General features: G+C 41.8%; 1 protein-coding gene across 3 annotated transcripts in view; it reads left to right on the top strand.

Annotated features, from left to right (window-relative positions):
• The window catches only part of plxdc1 (plexin domain containing 1), a 293884-nt gene extending 274883 nt beyond the window's left edge, over positions 1-19001 (top strand). For all 3 annotated transcript variants that reach the window (XM_026257640.1, XM_026257639.1, XM_026257641.1), the window contains 2 exons: positions 15738-15874; positions 18430-19001. In XM_026257640.1, coding sequence (XP_026113425.1) covers positions 15738-15874; positions 18430-18552 — 260 coding nt within the window. In that variant the 3' untranslated portion in view covers positions 18553-19001. The remainder of the gene's footprint in view (positions 1-15737; positions 15875-18429) is intronic.
• Positions 19002-19229: the final 228 nt, after the last annotated feature.

Raw genomic sequence — 19229 nt, 5'->3', positions numbered from 1 at the left:
CAGATCAGAGGGTCACTTGCAGTCACCCGGATCCAGTTCGTATCCATACCAGATGGTGGATAAGCACCTAGAAAGGACCTCTACATCCCTGAAAGACAACAGAGACCAGGACAACTAGAGCCCCAGATACAGATCCCCTGTAAAGACCTTGTCTCAGATGACCACCAGGACATGACCACAGGAAACAGATGATTCTTCTGCACAATCTGACTTACTGCAGCCTGGAATTGAACTGCTGGTTGCATCTGGTCAGAGGAGAACTGGCCCCCCAACTAAGCCTGGTTTCTCCCAAGGTTTTTTTCTCCATTCTGTCACCGATGGAGTTCCGGTTCCTTGCCGCTGTTGCCTTTGGCTTGCTTAGTTGGGGTCACTTCATCTACAGCGATATCGCTGATATTCAAATAAATGCACAGACACTATTTAACTGAACAGAGATGACATCACTAAATTCAATGATGAACTGCCTTTAACTGTCATTTTGCATTAGTGACACACTGTTTTCCTAATGAATGTTGTTCAGTTGCTTTGACGCAATGTATTTTGTTTAAAGCGCTATATAAATAAAGGTGACTTGACTTGACTTGACATGTCCAGAAAGGTAAGAAAAACATAATCAAAGTAGTCCATGTGAAATCAGAGGGTCAGTTAGAATTTGTTGAAGCATCAAAAATACATTTTGGTCCAAAAATAGCAAAAACTACGACTTTATTCAGCATTGTCTCCTCTTCCGGGTCTATTGTGAGACCGTTTAAAACACTGCAGTTTAGTGATATCCGGTTCGCAAAAAAATCATTCAATGTAACCAGATCTTCTTGAACCAGTTCACCAAATTGAACTGAATCATTTGAAACTGTTCAGGTATCCAATAAGCATTAATCCACAAATGACATAAGCTGTTAACTTTTTTAACGTGGTTGACACTCCCTCTGAGTTAAAATAAACCAATATCCCGGAGTAATTAATTTACTCAAACAGTGATTTGATTGAACTGCTGTGAAGAGAGAACTGAAGATGAACATCGAGCCGAGCCAAATAATGAATGATAGATTAACTCGTTCACGATTCAAGAAATGGTTGCATTCGTTTTCGGATCACCAATAGTTCTTTCGGACAGTTCGATTCACGACGTAATGATGTTATTTGCGATGATTGCCCTTGATTCAAGCCTTCGGTTTACCCGCGCTCATAACATTACCACAGAATCAGTTCGGAATCGATCACCAAAAGAACCAGTTCGGTTCCGACAGCTTCTCGATGAATCACACATGCGCAGTATCATCAGCTCCTCGGTTCATGAATCGGACGCGTCTGACAGAAATGGTTCTTGACTCGAGAATGAGTCAAACTTTTGTTCGTTAGTGGCTTGGCTCTGTGTTCATCTTCAGTTCTCTCTTCACAGCAGTTCAATCAGTGTACTGTTTGAGTAAATTAATTTTTCCGGGATGTTGGTTTGTTTTAACTCAGAGGGAGTGTCAGTCACATTAAAAAAGTTAACAGCTCAAGTCATTTGTGGATTAATGTGTATTGGAGACGCGAACCGTTTCAAATGATTCAGTTCGATTTGGTGAACTGGTTCAAGAAGATCCGGTTACATCGAATGATTAGTTCGTGAACCGGATATCACTAAACTGCAGTGTTTTGAACTGTCTCACAACAGGCCCGGACGAGAAGACAATGCTGAATAAAGTCATAGTTTTTGCAATTTTTGGACCAAAATATATTTTCAATGCTTCGACAAATTCTAACTGACCTTCTGATGTCACATATACTACTTTGATGATGTTTTTCTTACCTTTCTTGACATGGATAGTATACCGTACACACAGTTTCCATGGTGGGACTGAGAGCTCTCGGACTAAATCTAAAATATCTTTAACTGTGTTCCGAAGATGAACCGAGGTCTCACGGGTTTGGAACGACATGAGGGTGAGTAATTAATGACATGGTTTAGATTTTTGGGTGAACTAAACCTTTAAGAACCTAGAAGAAATTTTCAAACAAGTTACTCCTGATCTGAGACATAACCTTTTACTGCTTAAAGCAGAATTGAACGAGCTCTCTGCCAATACAGCTGTGGCTAATATAACAAGGCTTAAACAATCGTATTATGACCAAGGAGTAAAGGCTGGTAGGCTATTGGCATGGAGAATTTGACTCAACAAAATGAAAAAGTGATTAATGAAATAGAAACTACATATGGACAAAAGACCATTATTCCAACTGAAATTAATAACGCTTTTAGAAACTATTATTAAGATCTTCATAAATCGACACCTCATGTCCCATTTCTATAAAACATTAATGGATGAGATTCAATTATTCCCGCTATCTGAGGAAGATTGCAAAGCACTGGATCAACCAATTGAAGAGGCAGATTTGAGTGCAGCCATTAATTGTATGAATAGTGGGAAAGCCCCAGGCCCCGATGGCTTGCCTATAGACATCTACAATATTTTTAATAACAAATTAATAAACCCAATGACTGATATTATTGAGTCTTTCAACAATGAAGAACTTCCTTTTTCCTTGCGTTCAGACCTTATAACTTTAATTCTAAAATTCAAAATGTGCCTCCTACAAGTTTTTGTCATAAACCGGTCTCTTCCTTCTGTTTGTTTACCTTCATTCACACACGCGCACACTCATACAGCTGATTACTATTATCTCAGCGCTCGCGCTGCGCACACACTAATCATTCCCATTCATGTTTCTCCTCCTCTCTCGCAGCTGTTTCCCTTTAGAATCAACACTTACACTGATTATCTCTCACCTGATCCTTTCCTCTCTCTAATTCTCTCGGCTACTTCTAGTCACTGTTTGCTCTGTCTTTTGTCTGACTATTGTTGAACGTTGAGCTTTCACTCTGCTTCTCAGTTTCGATCTCTTCAGCATTTATTCTCTGGAGTATTCCCTATTCTGGTCTTGTCCTGTCCTGTCCTACCCTACCCTGTTGTTACGAGAGTAAGAGCCGGTCACTCACCTTTGTTCTCTGCCCAGTTCACCTCCAGCCAGTGGACCGTCACTCACCTGCCAGTGGTTTGCACCGGACGCGAGGACGGAGAACTGTTGTGACTCTTTGAAATCCCAATTCTGGATTCCGGTTCTTGACCTCTGTCCGTCAAGGATCCTCTTTTGTTATTTCGCAGATCTGCGTCTGCTGACGGCAGTCTCCTTGGTTGAAGTTATTAGACAATAAACTGTACTACATAACCTCTGCTTTTGGGTCCACTGTTCTGAACCTTGACAGAATAATCCGTCCAGGATGGACCCAGCGGGGGAAGGACCGTTTCGTGCGGCTATTGAGCTGCAGGGAGTCATGCTGGGCAGGCACGATGCAGAGATCACTGAGACTCGCCGCTCCATGGAGAGCCTGACTGCGCAGGTTGCTGACTTAACTGCACGTCTTCATCACTATCAGCTTGAGGCATCCGCTCATCGTGGGAGTTCTGCTGAACCCAGGATTAACAATCCTCCCAGCTATGCCGGTGAGCCCACACAATGCCGTGCTTTTCTCACTCAATGCGAGGTTGTGTTTTCCTTGCAGCCAGCCACCTATGCACAGGATCGAGCACGCATCGCCTTCGTTATCTCGCTGCTATCTGGAAGGGCACGTGAGTGGGGAACCGCCGTCTGGGAGTTGAATTCCGACCTGACTAATCGTTTCCAGCTGTTCAAAGAGGAGATGGTTAAGGTGTTTGACCGCTCGGTCCATGGTCAAGAGGTGTCTCGCCAGCTCGCGGTGCTTCAACAGGGAAGACGTCCGGTGGCTGATTATGCTAGCGAGTTCCGTACTCTAGCAACTAGAGCTGTAGTCAAGTCCGGCTTTGTCGAGTCCAAGTCAAGTCCAAGTCCAGGACTAGTCGAGACCGAGTCAAGACCGAGTCCAAAGAGGTTCGAGTCCAAGTCAAGTCCAAGTCCAAAAGTTTCGAGTCCAAGTCCAAGACCGAGTCCAAATGAAAGAAAAAAGGGTCTTCTTCAAGACCACATACTAAACTACTGATAATGTTTGTGATGCGAGAGAAAGCATACCTCCTATTCTAAGAAAATCATTTTACATTATTATTTGTAATGATCAAAAAGCATGTGCAAAGTAACAACTCTGTAGGACAGGGGTCTCCAAACTACATCCTGGATGGCCAATGTCCTGAAAAGTTTAGCTCCAACTGGCCTTAAAACACCTGGAAGATTAGTGTGTCTAGTAAGAGCTTGATTAGGTTCAAGTGTGTATAATTAGGGTTAAAGCTAACAGGGACGTTAAACAAGATCCTGGGCCCTATGCATAGGCAGTCCTGATGGGCCCCCATGGCCCCCACCCATGAAAATATCCAGGTAAAAAATATATATTTCAGATTCATACTTTTCAAGGGCCCTCTCTTCCTTTGGGGCCTTGCTAATGAGTACTGGTTTTACTCCCAGTCCGACCCTGGGAGCTAAACTTGGATAAACAAACAAAGTTTGGAACTGTAAGGTCAAATAATTTTTATGTACTTTATTTTTTGTTGACATTATATCTGTGGTCAAAAATGTATATGACTATGCCTAATTGGCACAGTGCACAGACACACGCAAAGCTCGGGATATGACAAATGCGCGCAGCAAGGCTAGAATGGATACGTTTGGCTCTACTGGCCATGCGCACATAAATACAGCAAATTTTTTGTCCTACTGTGTTAGGGCTTGCATAGACTAGTCGAGCTCTGTCGGAAACAATCGACTACTCCAGCATGCATTAACCATAATGAATACAAAGTGTTTGCAAGTACGACGTGAATTTTAGAATTACAATATTGCGTGGAGCTGTTACTATATGACCTAATCTATGTTGCATGTAAAAATAAAATATGTAATGTAATAATTAGGGTTGTGCCTGAAGCCGAATACCTTATTCGGAATGGCACGGATAATGGCTTAAAAAACGAATAACGCTCAAGGAATAATTCTGCTTGAATACTCGGCTAAAGCTGACAGAGTCTGGTGTTTGCTAGATAACAGGTGAGCCAGGGCATCAGCGCCAGAAGTGAATGAATGTAAACTTTATGAGTGAAAAGAGCGCAAATCAAACACCGCATTGTTGTCGCCTCTCTGTTTATCTCTCAGAAATCAGAGCGTTGCAAGAGTAATTTTACCTATAATAATACATTATAGCTACACGTTATATTATTTGCATATATTTAAAAGGCAAATATTGAAAGCTTAGGCTACCATGATACGAATGAATGGAATAAGCACAGCGCGCTCACCAATCAAACAGCAGCGCTGCGCGTCTCAGTCTCTCAAAAACCAAATCAGTTCTCTCTCAAGAGTAGGCTAATGATCAGCTTAGATACGGATACATTGTCTACTTGTCCTACATGTTTGCATATTTACCTTTTGCTGGTTTGCGCGGAACACACACATCTGTTTAGTGAAGTTCATTAACATTAAGACTCGCTCAAAGTTTTCTGCGTAATGAGAATGTGTGCATTGAATGGATTCAGTCGTGTTCAAATGATCACTAAACGTTTGTCATGACATCTCTCTGCTTGCATGATAAATATTATTTTAGAAATTAATAATTATTTCAGTTTAACATGACATACTTGTTCAGTGATAACTACGAAAAAATATATAAAAAGTCTTAACAGTCTTATCAAGTAACTGTACGATGTTGTATCCGAATGCAGATAGGAAAAATTTTGTGATTGTTACAGATACAAATACTGGCTGTTACATGAAAATGTAAATATGTAATGTCACTGGCTGTTACATGAAAATGTAAATATGTAATGTCATATATAAAGTTTTTAAAATTACATGTAATTGTTGCATAAGGCTATACATTAATACGCGTTTATTGATAAAAAAAAAAAAGGCTATCTAGGTGTAGACGTAAATAAAACACAATCTAACAGGTAGAAAATTAAATTAGAAACATCTAAACTTTTCAGGTCGCAGTAAGTGCACCACTGGTCATGCACATCCTTTCCCGGAACAATACTGAAGGCTAAGGCAAGATGGAGAAACAGATGATCATAGTTGTACAAGGATAGCCATTTTTTAAATGAATCTATTAGCAGAGCTACTGCAAGTGATTTTAAGTGCTGGAATTCCATTTATTCTTTGCTGAAACTTCTGCGTCATCATGGAGAGCGGGTAATGGTTGCCCAGCAACAGCAGACGCCACTGTAGCGCGAGCGCAGATTACAGAGTGCTTTGGATTAAGGAGAGCGGCGCGCCTAGCGTTTTCCACACGTTTTCAGTCGCGACATCATGCATATGTGGTTTTGTTTTGAAGGAGAAATTTTTTATTTTATTTTTTTTCTGGACTCGGTCGAGACCAACTAGAAGACTTGGCGAGTCCAATGGCCAAGTCCGAGACAAGTCCGAGTGCAAATTCAACGAGTCCGAGACAAGTCCGAGACGACAGAAAAATGTCTCGAGTCCGGACTCGAGTCCAAGACCGGACTCGAGTACTACAGCCCTACTAGCAACCTCGTCAGGCTGGAATGAACCTGCTCTTATCGCTCACTTCCTTGAGGGTCTTAATTCCAACTTTAAGGACGAGATCTATGCACGCGAGGTTCCTGAGCAATTTGATCAGCTAGTGGAGCTGGCGATCCGTCTGGACAAGCGATTTGAGATGCGCCGTCACACTTGCGGTCTGAGGACCGAGTGACCAGTAACTCCGCCCTCACCCTCTGTTCCTGCTCGGAGCGATCATGACACGGAGCCTGTGCAGCTGGGTTGTATTCGGATCTCGACGGCTGAACGTCAGCGACGGATAATAAACCATCTCTGTCTCTACTGCGGCTCCGACGGCCACTTTGTGTCCTCCTGCTCTGTAAAAGCCAGAGCTCGCCAGTAACCAGGGGAGTTCTGGCGAGTGCAACTACTCTTCTCCCCTCGTCCAAGACACGTACTACCCTCCTGGTGACTGTCCGCTGGTCCACCTCTTTTGCCTCCTGCCTGGCTCTCATCGACTCTGGTTCGGAAGCAAGTTTCGTTGATGAAAGATGGGCACGTGAACATGACATTCCTCTTACAGACCTTGATGATTCCACTACTGTGTTCGCGCTGGATGGTAGTATAATTTCTAAGGTTCGTCGCACCACCCGACCGGTGAGTCTCACCATCTCAGGGAACCATCAAGAGACAATTTCTTTTTTTATTTTTCAATCCCCTTTTACACCTATTGTTTTGGGCTACCCATGACTAGCTAAACACAATCCCCATATTAATTGGACTAATGGTCTTTCGTGTCATGTTGATTTTCTAATGTCTGCCATTCCTCCTGTTTCCTCTGTTTCTGTGTTTCAGGAAGAGGCTGGGGATTTGTCTGGAGTGCCGGGGGAGTACCTCGATCTGCGAGCGGTTTTCAGTCGTGCCCGGGCCACTTCTCTTCCTCCCCATCGACCATACGATTGCGCTATCGATCTTCTTCCTGGTACTACTCCTCCTCGCGGTCGGTTGTATTCTTTGTCTGCGCCCGAACGCGAGGCCCTAGAGAATTATCTCCCCGAGTCTATTGCAGCTGGTACTATCGTTTCTTCCTCATCTCCCGCTGGTGCTGGATTTTTTTTTTTGTGAAAAAGAAGGATGGTTCCTTACGTCCCTGCATTGATTACCGGGGGCTGAATGACATCACTATTATGAACCACTATCCCTTGCCTCTCATGTCTTCAGCCTTCGAGATCTTGCAGGGGGCGAGGTTTTTCACAAAACTAGATCTACGCAATGCGTACCATTTAGTTCGAATCAAAGAGGGAGATGAATGGAAGACCGCGTTTAACATGCCCCTCGGTCACTTTGAATACCGGGTCCTTCCTTTCAGTTTGGTCAACGCCCCCGCTGTCTTTCAGGCTCTCATTAATGATATCCTGAGAGATATGCTTAACGTCTTCGTGTTTGTATACCTTGATGACATACTTATTTTCTCACCCTCCCTCCAAGTGCATGTCCAGCATGTTCGTCGAGTCCTGCAACGCCTCTTAGAGAACCGCCTCTTTGTTAAGGCTGAGAAATGCATATTTCATTCTCAGTCAGTTATGTTTCTGGGATCTGTCGTTTCCGCTGGGGGAATAAGCATGGACCCTTCCAAGGTTCAAGCCGTCACTGATTGGCCTGTACCCGATTCCCGAGTCGCTCTTCAGCGCTTCTTAGGTTTTGCAAATTTTTATAGATGGTTTATTCGAAATTTTAGTAAGGTGGCTGCCCCACTTACTGCGCTCACCTCGGTCAAGTCCCGTTTCTCTTGGATTGAGGCGACCCATTCTGCATTTGACCGTTTGAAGATGTTATTTACTTCCGCTCCTATTCTTATCAATCCTGATGTCGAAAGACAATTCATCGTCGAGGTCGACTCGTCAGATGTGGGGGTCGGGGCGGTACTTTCACAGAGCTCACCATTAGACGATAAGGTTTACCCGTGTGCATTCTATTCACATCGTCTCTCTTCTGCGGAGCGCAATTATGATTTGGGTAACCGCGAGTTATTGGCCATTTGTCTGGCGTTAGGTGAGGGGCACCATTGGTTAGAGGGCTGTCCGCCCGGCAGTTCTCCGTTGGGGGCATTCGTCTAAGATCTCAGTTCATCCTGATGTAAGGGGTACGCTCGCCGTCATTCGTCAAAGATTTTGGTGGCCAACTAGAGAACGTGATATTCGCCGTTACGTATCCGTGTGTCCTGTCTGCCCCCAGACTAAGTCTGGCAATTCGCCCCCCGCTGGTTTACTTCGGCCACTTCCTACTCCGTCATGTCGGTGGTCACATATCGCCTTAGATTTTGTTATGGGTCTCCCTCCTTCCATGGGGAATACCGTCATTCACACAGTGGTGGATCAATTTTCTAAAGCCACCCACTTCGTCCCACTTCCCAAATTACCCTCTGCTAAAGAGACAGCCCAGGCGGTAGTAAATCATGTCTTCAAACTCCATGGTCTCCCCACAGATGTTGTTTCTGATAGGGGTCCGCAATTTATCTCTCAATTTTGGAGGGAGTTCTGTCGGCAGATCGGCACCACCACCAGTTTGTCATCAGGTTATCACCCCCAAACTAACGGGCAGGCCGAACAGGCCAATCAGATTTTAGGTCGTATGCTCCGCAGTCTAGCATTCCAGACTCCTTCATCCTGGTGCGAACAGTTGCCATGGGCTGAGTATGCACATAATTCATTACCGTCATCTGCCACGGGGCTTTCTCCATTTAATTGTAGCCTCGGTTATCAACCCCCGCTCGGGGTTTCCGTTCCATCGGTTGAGGCATTCATTCAGAGATGCCATCGTACGTGGAGGAGGGTGAGAACTGCCCTTTGTCGGACCAAGGCTCGCTCTCGCCAAGCAGCCAACCGTCGTCGCTTTAAAGCCCCTAGATATATTTGCAGCCAGCGAGTCTGGCTCTCCACCACTAATCTTCCTCTACAGTCCAGCTCCCGAAAGCTCTCGCCTCGGTACATAGGACCTTTTTCCATTACTAAGGTTCTCAACCCCATTACTGTCAGACTCAAACTGCCTCCCAGTCTTTGACGCATCCATCCCATATTTCATGTGTCTTGCTTAAAGTCCGTTATTCAGATGCCCGCCCGCCCTGTCCCTCCGCCTTCCACCCTTGTTGAGGGTTCTCCTGTCTATACTGTCCGCAGGCTTCTTGATGTTCGCCCTCGAGGTCGTGCTTTCCAGTATCTGGTCAATTGGGAGGGATACGGTCCTGAGGACAGAAGCTGGGTTCCATCTCGGGATGTCCTGGACCGCTCGCTCGTCCCATCGCACTTGCCAGACTTCACCTTTGGGAGCGCCAGGGGGCGCTCGTTGAAGGGGGGGTACTGTCATAAACCGGTCTCTTCCTTCTGTTTGTTTACCTTCATTCACACACGCGCACACTCATACAGCTGATTACTGTTATCTAAGCGATCGCGCTGCGCACACACTAATCATTCCCATTCATGTTTCTCCTCCTCTCTCGCAGCTGTTTCCCTTTAGAATCAACACTTACACTGATTATCTCTCACCTGATCCTTTTCTCTCTCTAATTCTCTTGGCTACTTCTAGTCACTGTTTGCTCTGTCTTTTGTCGGATTATTGTTGAACGTTGAGCTTTCACTCTGCTTCTCAGTTTCGATCTCTTCAGCATTTATTCTCTGGAGTATTCCATAGTCTGGTCTTGTCCTGTCCTGTCCTACCCTACCCTTTTGTTACGAGAGTAAGAGCCGGTCACTCACCTTTGTTCTCTGCCCAGTTCACCTCCAGCCAGTGGACCGTCACTCACCTGCCATCTGCGAGTGGTTTGCACCAGACTTGAGGACGGAGAACTGTTGTGACTCTTTGATATCCCGATTCTGGATTCCGGTTCCTGACCTCTGTCCGTCAAGGATCCTCTTTTGTTATTTCGCAGATCTGCGTCTGCTGACGGCAGTCTCCTTGGTTGAAGTTATTAGACAATAAACTGTACTGCATAACCTCTGTTTTGGGTCCTCTGTTCTGAACCTTGACAGTTTTAGCCAGCAGACTTGATATGTTTTTACCATTATTGATTGATCCTGATCAAAATTGCTTTGTTAAGGGTAGACAAGCCTTTCATAATATACGTTGACTATTAAATATCATACATGTTAAAAAAGGAGCCTCGGATACAGCTTTACATTCCCTAGATGCCGAGAAGGCTTTTGATAGAGTGGAGTGGACCTATCTTTTTGACACCCTTTCCCACTTGGTATTGGTCCTTACCTTATAAAATTGATTAAAATTCTATATTCAAATCCCAAAGCAGAGGTATTGACTAATAATATAATCTCTAAACAATTTCTGCTTTATGAAGGTACATGTCAAGGTTGCCCTCTTTCGCCGCTCCTTTTTACATTGGTAATTGAAATTTTAACTATTGTAGTATGCAGAAATAATGATATATCAAGAATTACAGTTGGCAGTCTTATTACCCTAGAACTAGACAAATTGGTTTCTTGTATTTATAATCATATAATTAAATTAATCATTGAATCACTCAATAAATTATCATCTTTACCAGTTTCTCAGATTGGATGTATCAATATATGAAAAATGAATGTCTCTCGAAATTTTTATATTTATTTCAATCAATTTCCCAACCTTCTCCACATTATTGTTTTCAGTAATATGAGGAAGATTTTCACAAATTTCATCTGCGCGAATCAATGTCCTAGGCTGAGGCTCTCTCTTTTGTATTTACCATATTAAAGGATAGGGTTGCAATTGCCTAATCTAAAGTGGTATTTCTGGGCTGCTCAACCTAGAGCCGCAATGCTTTGGTTTACAAATGAAAATACTACCCCTTGGTTGTGGATTGAGGCAAATAGAATGGCTCCTTTACCCCTAAATTTGTATTTGTACTCCACTTCCCTGCCCAAATTGAAAAAAGCCACTTCTAATCTTTTTGTTATGGTATCGTGGTATGGTATGATGTTTTGAAACATCTTGGAGAGCTTACACAACTGTCACAGTTTACCCCTATTTGGGGAAACACTTATTTTACACCAGGGATGCATTAAAAGGATTGAATAAAGTGGCAGATTTATTCAACAATAAAACTATGCTCAGTTTTCAGGATTTAAGCCAAAAGTTTGATTTACCTAAAACTCACTTTTTAAAATATGTTCAAATTAGGAATTTTATTAATAAAGCACAGAATCACTCTCCCACCTTACCGGATTTGTCCCCTTTAGAAAAAAATACTTTAAACAACCTTAATTGTGGTAAACAAATTTCCATGTTTTATAGACTAATCTCCACTAACTGCAGGAAAAATACAGACATCAAGCGTTTGGCTTGGTGCCAAGACATAAATGAGAATATAACTGAGGATGAATGGCAGAGTATCTGTCTAAAGGCCCAGACCCAGACAATTAATATGAGGTTTAAACTTAATCAATACAAATGGATTATGAGAGTGTCCATAACTCCAGAATTACTACATAAATCTAATCCAAATATTCCAGATCAATGTATAAAATGCAACCCTGATATAGGGACATTATACCATTGCTTATGGAAGTGTCCTCAAGTTCAAATTTTTGGGAAAAGGGTTTTAGGGTTTTTGTCACTGGTTTTGAAACCAATTTTTCATAAATGTCCTAAACTTTGTATACTAAATATTTTCTCTGTAACTTGCAGAGAAAACGTTTAGTTAAAATAATAATAACTTATTATTATGTTATTATTTTTATTCCCTTTTGCATTAAATAATGAAGATTGTTATATTGTTGTACAAATAATTATATAATTCTATAGACTGCGAATACGATTGTGGTTTCACATTTTTCATATGCATTACAAAGTTAATTATTTTTTTACATGCAATTATACAAAATAAAACAAAATACAATTTGTAATGAAGACAAAATATTTAGACAATTGAGAATAAATGTCTCAGCATCATGCACCGAAGAAATCTTGCACTCTGATATTTTTAGGAGTAGTATTCAATCCTGCATTTAAATTAGTTTTTATCTTTTTTTATTAACTTTTTTGAGTTTTACTTAAACTTTATAAAAGCAAATAAAGGCAGATCCCTTTAAAATCACTAATGTTGTCAATTAATGAAGCTCTTTTTTACATCATGTGCACTTTGTTGATTATTTGATTTGATTTGCCTTTATTGTCTCCTGACGGAGAAATTTGTCTTGGGCATTCGGGATAACAGATGCACACAATATACATATAACACAACATACATCCCCTTCACATAATTTACTACCAACTCACACACCTTATTTGTTCTTATTCAATATTTTAATAGTGAATGAATGAAAATTTAAACCTATTCAGTCTATAGTTTGGTAACCTGTACCTTCTACCTGAGGGCATCATCTCATACTCACTGTAGAGGACATGAGTCGGATTAGAATGAGAGAAGTTGAGTTTAAACGGGAGGATGTTTTATTAATCAGTCCATTCTTTTCAGTTTCAGTGAATTTAGCTAAATTGTGGCCAGGTTTAATTTACATTTTCATCTATTAATATTAACTATTTTAACTACAGTTTTTCTTAAATTTTCCACGACTGCTGCCGTCAAATGTTTGATAACGTGTGGTTAAATCACCACTCAGTGGTCAAAAGCTGCAAATACACTTTGCAGCAGCGGAGACATTTGCGGCGGTAGAAAGCACACTTTGGTTGGCCACCTACTGTATTCCATAACAGATACAAACAATACTGTGCATGTAAACAAAGGAATTACACTCATATTACAATGTTATTGCTTCATTGGACTAAATGTGCTCTGTGGGATGTCGTTCAGTGGACCCTTACTTTTCTAACTAAACCAGGATTTACAGGTGTGGATGTGTTTATGACTCTTTAATACGACAAATCTGGTATTTACTGCATTTTGATTATGCGTGTTTTGATGTTTACTGCTTATACAAATTTAGCAAATACATTACTTATAAGCTTTCCATTAAAAAACAGCAATCTGTCACAGATGCTTGAGGCTAAGATCTTTAGAATGATATATAGTTTGTAAAGATTAATTTTGTCCCCTTTTATTTAATCTATTCATCATCATTTACATGTGTAAACAAAGACCGTTCATTGTGCTGTTAACAAAAAAAATTGAGTGTTTAGTATTGTCATTTTGCATTATTGACACACTATTTTCCTATTTAATACTGAAAAGTTGCTTTGACACAATATGTATTGTTAAAAGCACTATATAAATAAAGGTGACTTGACCTAACTTGACTTGACACATCAGTGCCTATTGGGTGCTTTTACAAAACACAATTGTAAGAAACTGATGATGATGATGATGGTTATTACTATTTATTTTAAGTTATGATTACAAATTATTTGTATGTGTTTGAATCTATTTTCATTTCCCGGGATGAAAGAATTGTCAGTGTGTCAGGTGTCTGAAGTATGAATGAAAAAAACGACAATGAACATGACATTGGCAGGCCGAAGCCTGTGATGTAAACAAATGAGTGACCGCGGGTATAAAAGAGAACCTGTGGAATATATTGTCCTCTTTTCTTTGTCTGAGGAGACACAGGCATGATGCCAAAGCATCTTGTTCCCTATTCTCAGGTAAACATTGTTACATGTGTAACCTGAGACATTCCCTTTCCAAAGGGTACTCCACGCCCATCCTCTAGAGTTTGAGAGGGGAAAAATTAAAAGGAAGTGATGTGAAATACAGCCAAGTATGGTGACCCATACTCAGAATTCGTGATCTGCTTTTAACCCATCCAAAGTGCACACACAGAGCAGTGAACACACACACACACTGTAAACAACCCTAGAGCAGCCATTTATGCTGCGGCGCCCGAGGCGCAGTTGAGGATTCGGTGCCTTGCTCAGGTGCACCTCAGTCATGGTAGCGCTGTACATGCACTTCCCCCACCTACAATTCCGGCCGGCCCAAGACTCGAACTCACAACCCTTCAATTGCGAGTCTGACTCTCTTACCATTAGGCCACGACTTTCCCCTATTTTTTTTTTTTCTAGTTTAAGAGCTCTTAAGAGTGGAGGTCTCAGCATAATGACTCTTTAAACCAAGAGGAGACGTAGCTACACTCAACGCCAAAGGCTTAAAAAGAAAGAGCCTACAAACTCATATTACTGCCAAAGACGAAGCTCTGGAGAGAGGAGGATGACTCTCTTAAATGAGTGGAAGCCTAACAAACATGGATGTTGAACAAACTCTTGGAACAATAAGTTCTCTCAGCTGGCAAAAAAAAAAAAAAGATCTGGTCACAACAGCCTCAGAAAGGATGGAATCTGGCTTGCTCCTCGCAGCTATGTCGCTGTAGCCATGTTTGGATGACTTTCATGAAGACTTTAGCAATGTTAGACAGTAGACTAATGCAGTGTTCTAACCTTCATGACTGTTGCCTTTCTTAAAGATAGGCACAATTGCGGATTTCTTCCAGGTCGATAGGATTTGTTCAGATTGCCAGTTTAGCTTCATGAGGATGTGGAGACGGCCTTGTGGAACTTTTCCACCAGCCTTGATTGCTTCAACTTTCACATGGCCCAAGCCAGATGCCTTTCCATTAATAATGGAAATAATGATGGCTTACGATGGCTTGCACCTCATCTGTGAACAGGCTCTACACGTGGTGGCTCTGCGGCCAGTCTGCACAGTTGGTCATGGTTAAGGAGCTGCTGAAAATGCTCCTGCCACTGCTGCAAATCTGCTGCATCTGACAAAGGAGCCATCCACCTTCTTGATGCTGTCATTGGTCAACCTGGACCATCTGCTCAGTCTCCTGAGAGTCTGATAGAGAACCAGTATTCCAGATTAATAAGCAAAATAATCATGCATCCCTGCTGATATGTCAGAATAAGACCCGGGACCAAATAAAAATACTATTGAATTCAGTCTCTGTTTCAAAGATAAAAATGCTACTTGGTTTTGCATTGATATATACTTTATAGTTTTGCTTGTGATTCACCATATATATCAGCCCTGCAGACTTCAGCTCCAACCCTAATTAAAACCAACCTGCCTGTAGCTTTCTAGTAATCCTTCAGACCTTGATTAGCTTGTGTGTTCGATCAGGGTTAAAGCAAAACTCTGCTGGGCTACGGCTCTCCAGGACTGACGTTTGCCACCCCTGATATATATGCTGAGCTGAATCATGTGTTTATGTCATATGTGCTTGATAAGTGTTGATTTAAACTTTTGAACATCTAATACTTGCTCTATGAATTGTAAAATTTCTGTATACTTCAAATTGTAAATAAAAAAGTTTTTTCCTTTTTAAATCACTTTACTTTCACACTTTCAGGTGAGGAAGCACCAGAACACACAGCCATCATTGCAGGTGTGGTGGCAGCTCTGGTTCTACTGGTGTTCTTGACCCTGTTGGCTGTCTACTACATTAACACACACCCGACTGTTGCTCCTCCTTTCTACCTCATGCAGGTAAGTACAAATCTATCTATCTATCTATCTATCTATCTATCTATCTATCTATCTATCTATCTATCTATCTATCTATCTATCTATCTATCTATCTATCTATCTGTCTGTCTTTCCAGGGTTTAGCACTAAGGCTTTTTTTGCTACCTGCCTTGGCCAGTGGTTTAAATTTTTACTTGCCCTGCCAACATTTTCAGTGGCCCTGCCACAAAAAAATAAAATAAAAATAAATAAATAAATTATATATATATATAGTTACAATACATGCAGAGAGCATGGAACGAGGAAACAAGGAGTTAATCATTTTTAATAATCAACTCACAAGGGCACGAGCAAAAAACACTCAGATAGTCCATTACCCTGACATAATGCCCCTTCCCGGAAAAAATGACAAGGGCGTCCTCTCACCATAGAAAAAAAAACTGAATGGGGGGGGGGGGGGGCGGCATGAATAGGAGCTTGGAAGGAGGTTCCGGAGGAGGACGGACACCCGGGAGGAGGACTACAAGCGGGGACCAGGGAGGAAACGATGGAGGGAGAAGCCATGGGAGAGACATGAGGGGCTTAGAGCAAGAGGAGTCCAGCTGGACCCAAGCCACAGCCATGATTTCAGAGCCGATGGAGGGAGGAGCCATGAAGGAGGAGCCTGAGGTGAAGACAGACAGCCAGTGGGCCAGGGGGAAATGTGGGCTCTGGCGGCAGAGGCAGAAGTGGAGATCCAAAGATCCGTGGCAGAGCCGGAGCGACTGAGGATCAAGGTGAACTGGTGGGAGGAAGGAGCCTAAAGGTGCTGGTGGGATGGCACGACGAGACACAGCCAGAAGAGAGGAGTCCAGAGGTGATTTTGGGTCGATGCCCAACCAAGGCAGAGCCGGAAGGATGAGGCAGCCCAGTGGAGCTGATGAATTGACGGGTGACTGTTGAGACGAGGGAGCTAAGACCTTAGGTAGAGCTGCTGGGTCTATGGGCCGAAGTGGAGTCCAGTCCTCGAAGGCTGGACATAGAGGTATGGGTTACTCTGACCCCTGCGATGCTGGAAGGTGGCAGACCCGCGGGGCTCACACCAAAATGTTAGTGGGTTGAGGGGCGAGCAGAGGAGCTGCTAGATGACAGCAATGGAGGAGAGAGGATTGGGTGGGAGGGCCGGCACTGTCGAGGAGCGGTCAATAGAGGGCAATTTCGAGGAGCGAGCACTGAAGGGCACTTTCGAGGAGCGGGCACTGGAGGATCGGAAGCCCCCTCATGGCTAGACGAAGGAACCAAGGATGGAGGAGGGCTCGACGGGACCAGCAGAGACAACGGAGAGAGGAGAGGGTGCAGTTCGATCTCCAGATCAGACTCCCAATCTATTAGATCACCATGTTCATTTTGGCACCAACACACCGCCATACTCAGCTCACCCTCAGCCATGATGCGATATATATATATATATATATATATATATATATATATATATATATATATATATATATATATATATAAATTCTACACACTGGTTACAATGTCTGATTTAAACTAGACTGTATAATTTCTAAATATGAAGCAAAACAGAATGTTGTGACTTTAGCTTTGTGAAATTAAGTTACATGAAACATCTGCACAAAACTAAAAGAGCAGATGGGCGTAATGAGGCACACATTCACTCTCAATGGAGGAAGGTGGTGCTTATAGAACAGCAGCAATACAGCGTTTCCTTGGTTACCTCTGTAAACACAGCAGCAATGCACTTATAAACACCACTTTAATATACGGAGGCAAGATATAATATAATAAAATTCCAACCAACCAACCAACCCCTCAGAAACACATTCATAAAACCCGTTATTGAGGATTTTCTTTCCAGTACTTTGCGCTTCGTGGACAGTGCAAGATGCGCTGCCTATTTTCTCCTCTTCGCATTCATCTTCAGTGACGATGGCCTCTGTTAACGGCAATATACATACTAAATATAACAGAATATTTCAAATGATTGCAGTGCAGTTTGTATGCTAGCACAGAACAAAAATAGTTCTAAATTAAAAAAAAAAAAAATGGCTGGTCGACCGGTGCATCTGTACTCCACAGTATAAATTAAATATAGATCAATTCTAAAACCCCAAATTCACTTGTATTTTGACATTCTTTTGTATGTATGTTTCTGTTAAATTGAAAGAAAGGCGAGGAAAGAAACTCAACTTCGGGCTCGTTGTTCAAACAGAACACAGCGTTATGAGTACTGAATGGAGTTGCCTTTAGTGCGTTCCTAGAATGCTTTCAAATTGTTTGAATTTGAAAATTAGCAGGCCTTAAAAAACATATGCATATAATAAACTTCATTGAGTGCTCGATCAAACTAGTGACAGATCTGTTAAGTGTCCAAAATGTCTTTTATGCTTGCCATCAGATAGTCCTTATTGTCGAGCCCTGCTATCTATCTATCTATCTATCTATCTATCTATCTATCTATCTATCTATCTATCTATCTATCTATCTATCTAGCTATCTATCTAGCTATCTATCTATGCAATTTAAACTCTTTTAAAATAACTGTAAGCTGTTGTGGTGTCTTTTCTTCATAGCGTCGCACCAATAACTATTGGCCCTCCATGAAGTTTCGGAATCAAGGATGCCATTCCAGCTATGCTGAGGTTGATCTTGGGGGTTACGAAAAAGAGGGGTTCATTGAGGCAGAGCAGTGCTGAGCAGGCAGGACTTTGTTTAAGGGATGGACTAAAGAAAAAGTTATTTCATAATTCTTTTCTAGAATGATTATAGGATCATGGCCAAACACACAATGAGAGGCTGTCACTGTTGAAAAAGATCATTTGAGAGTTTTGTGAGCTTTTCTCTGTCTCTGACTCCCCACAGTTGGCAGTCCACCTTTCAAAACATTTCATGCTGTTGTTTATAGTAAAGGAAGTTTTAAGTTTAAAGAGGTACTAATTGTAACAAAGACCAGCAAATCTGCAAACAACTCTCCATAATAATGAGTATGTGTTAGCCAAAATAATTGCAAGATAATGTACAGTGCAAGGTATCTCTATAGAGATATTTTTTAAAGATATTTTGTTAAGAGTGTGTTCAATGGATTAAATTTCCATAATACTCTGTTAGCCACATGGACTTGACAGCACTTTAATTCAAATAGCTTACTCTCTTAACATTTTTTTTTTTTTTTTGCCCTGTCAAGTTTTACCCTGTCATTTAGTCATATAACATAAAAACAATTTGCACATAAAATATTAACAAAATGCACAAATAAATGCAACAACTCTATTTGAAAAGTAAATGTGCAAGTTTAATGTTTCATTTTGCTTTTTGGAGTATTGAAAACATTTATTTCCAAAGCTGTTTGTGGAGATGTAAAGTAAAATATGTT

The sequence above is a fragment of the Carassius auratus genome, unplaced genomic scaffold (assembly GCF_003368295.1).
Source record: "Carassius auratus strain Wakin unplaced genomic scaffold, ASM336829v1 scaf_tig00214405, whole genome shotgun sequence".
NCBI lineage: Eukaryota > Metazoa > Chordata > Actinopteri > Cypriniformes > Cyprinidae > Carassius > Carassius auratus.
The sequence above is the reverse complement of the archived record's forward strand: the minus strand, read 5'-3'. Positions and strand labels throughout refer to the sequence as shown.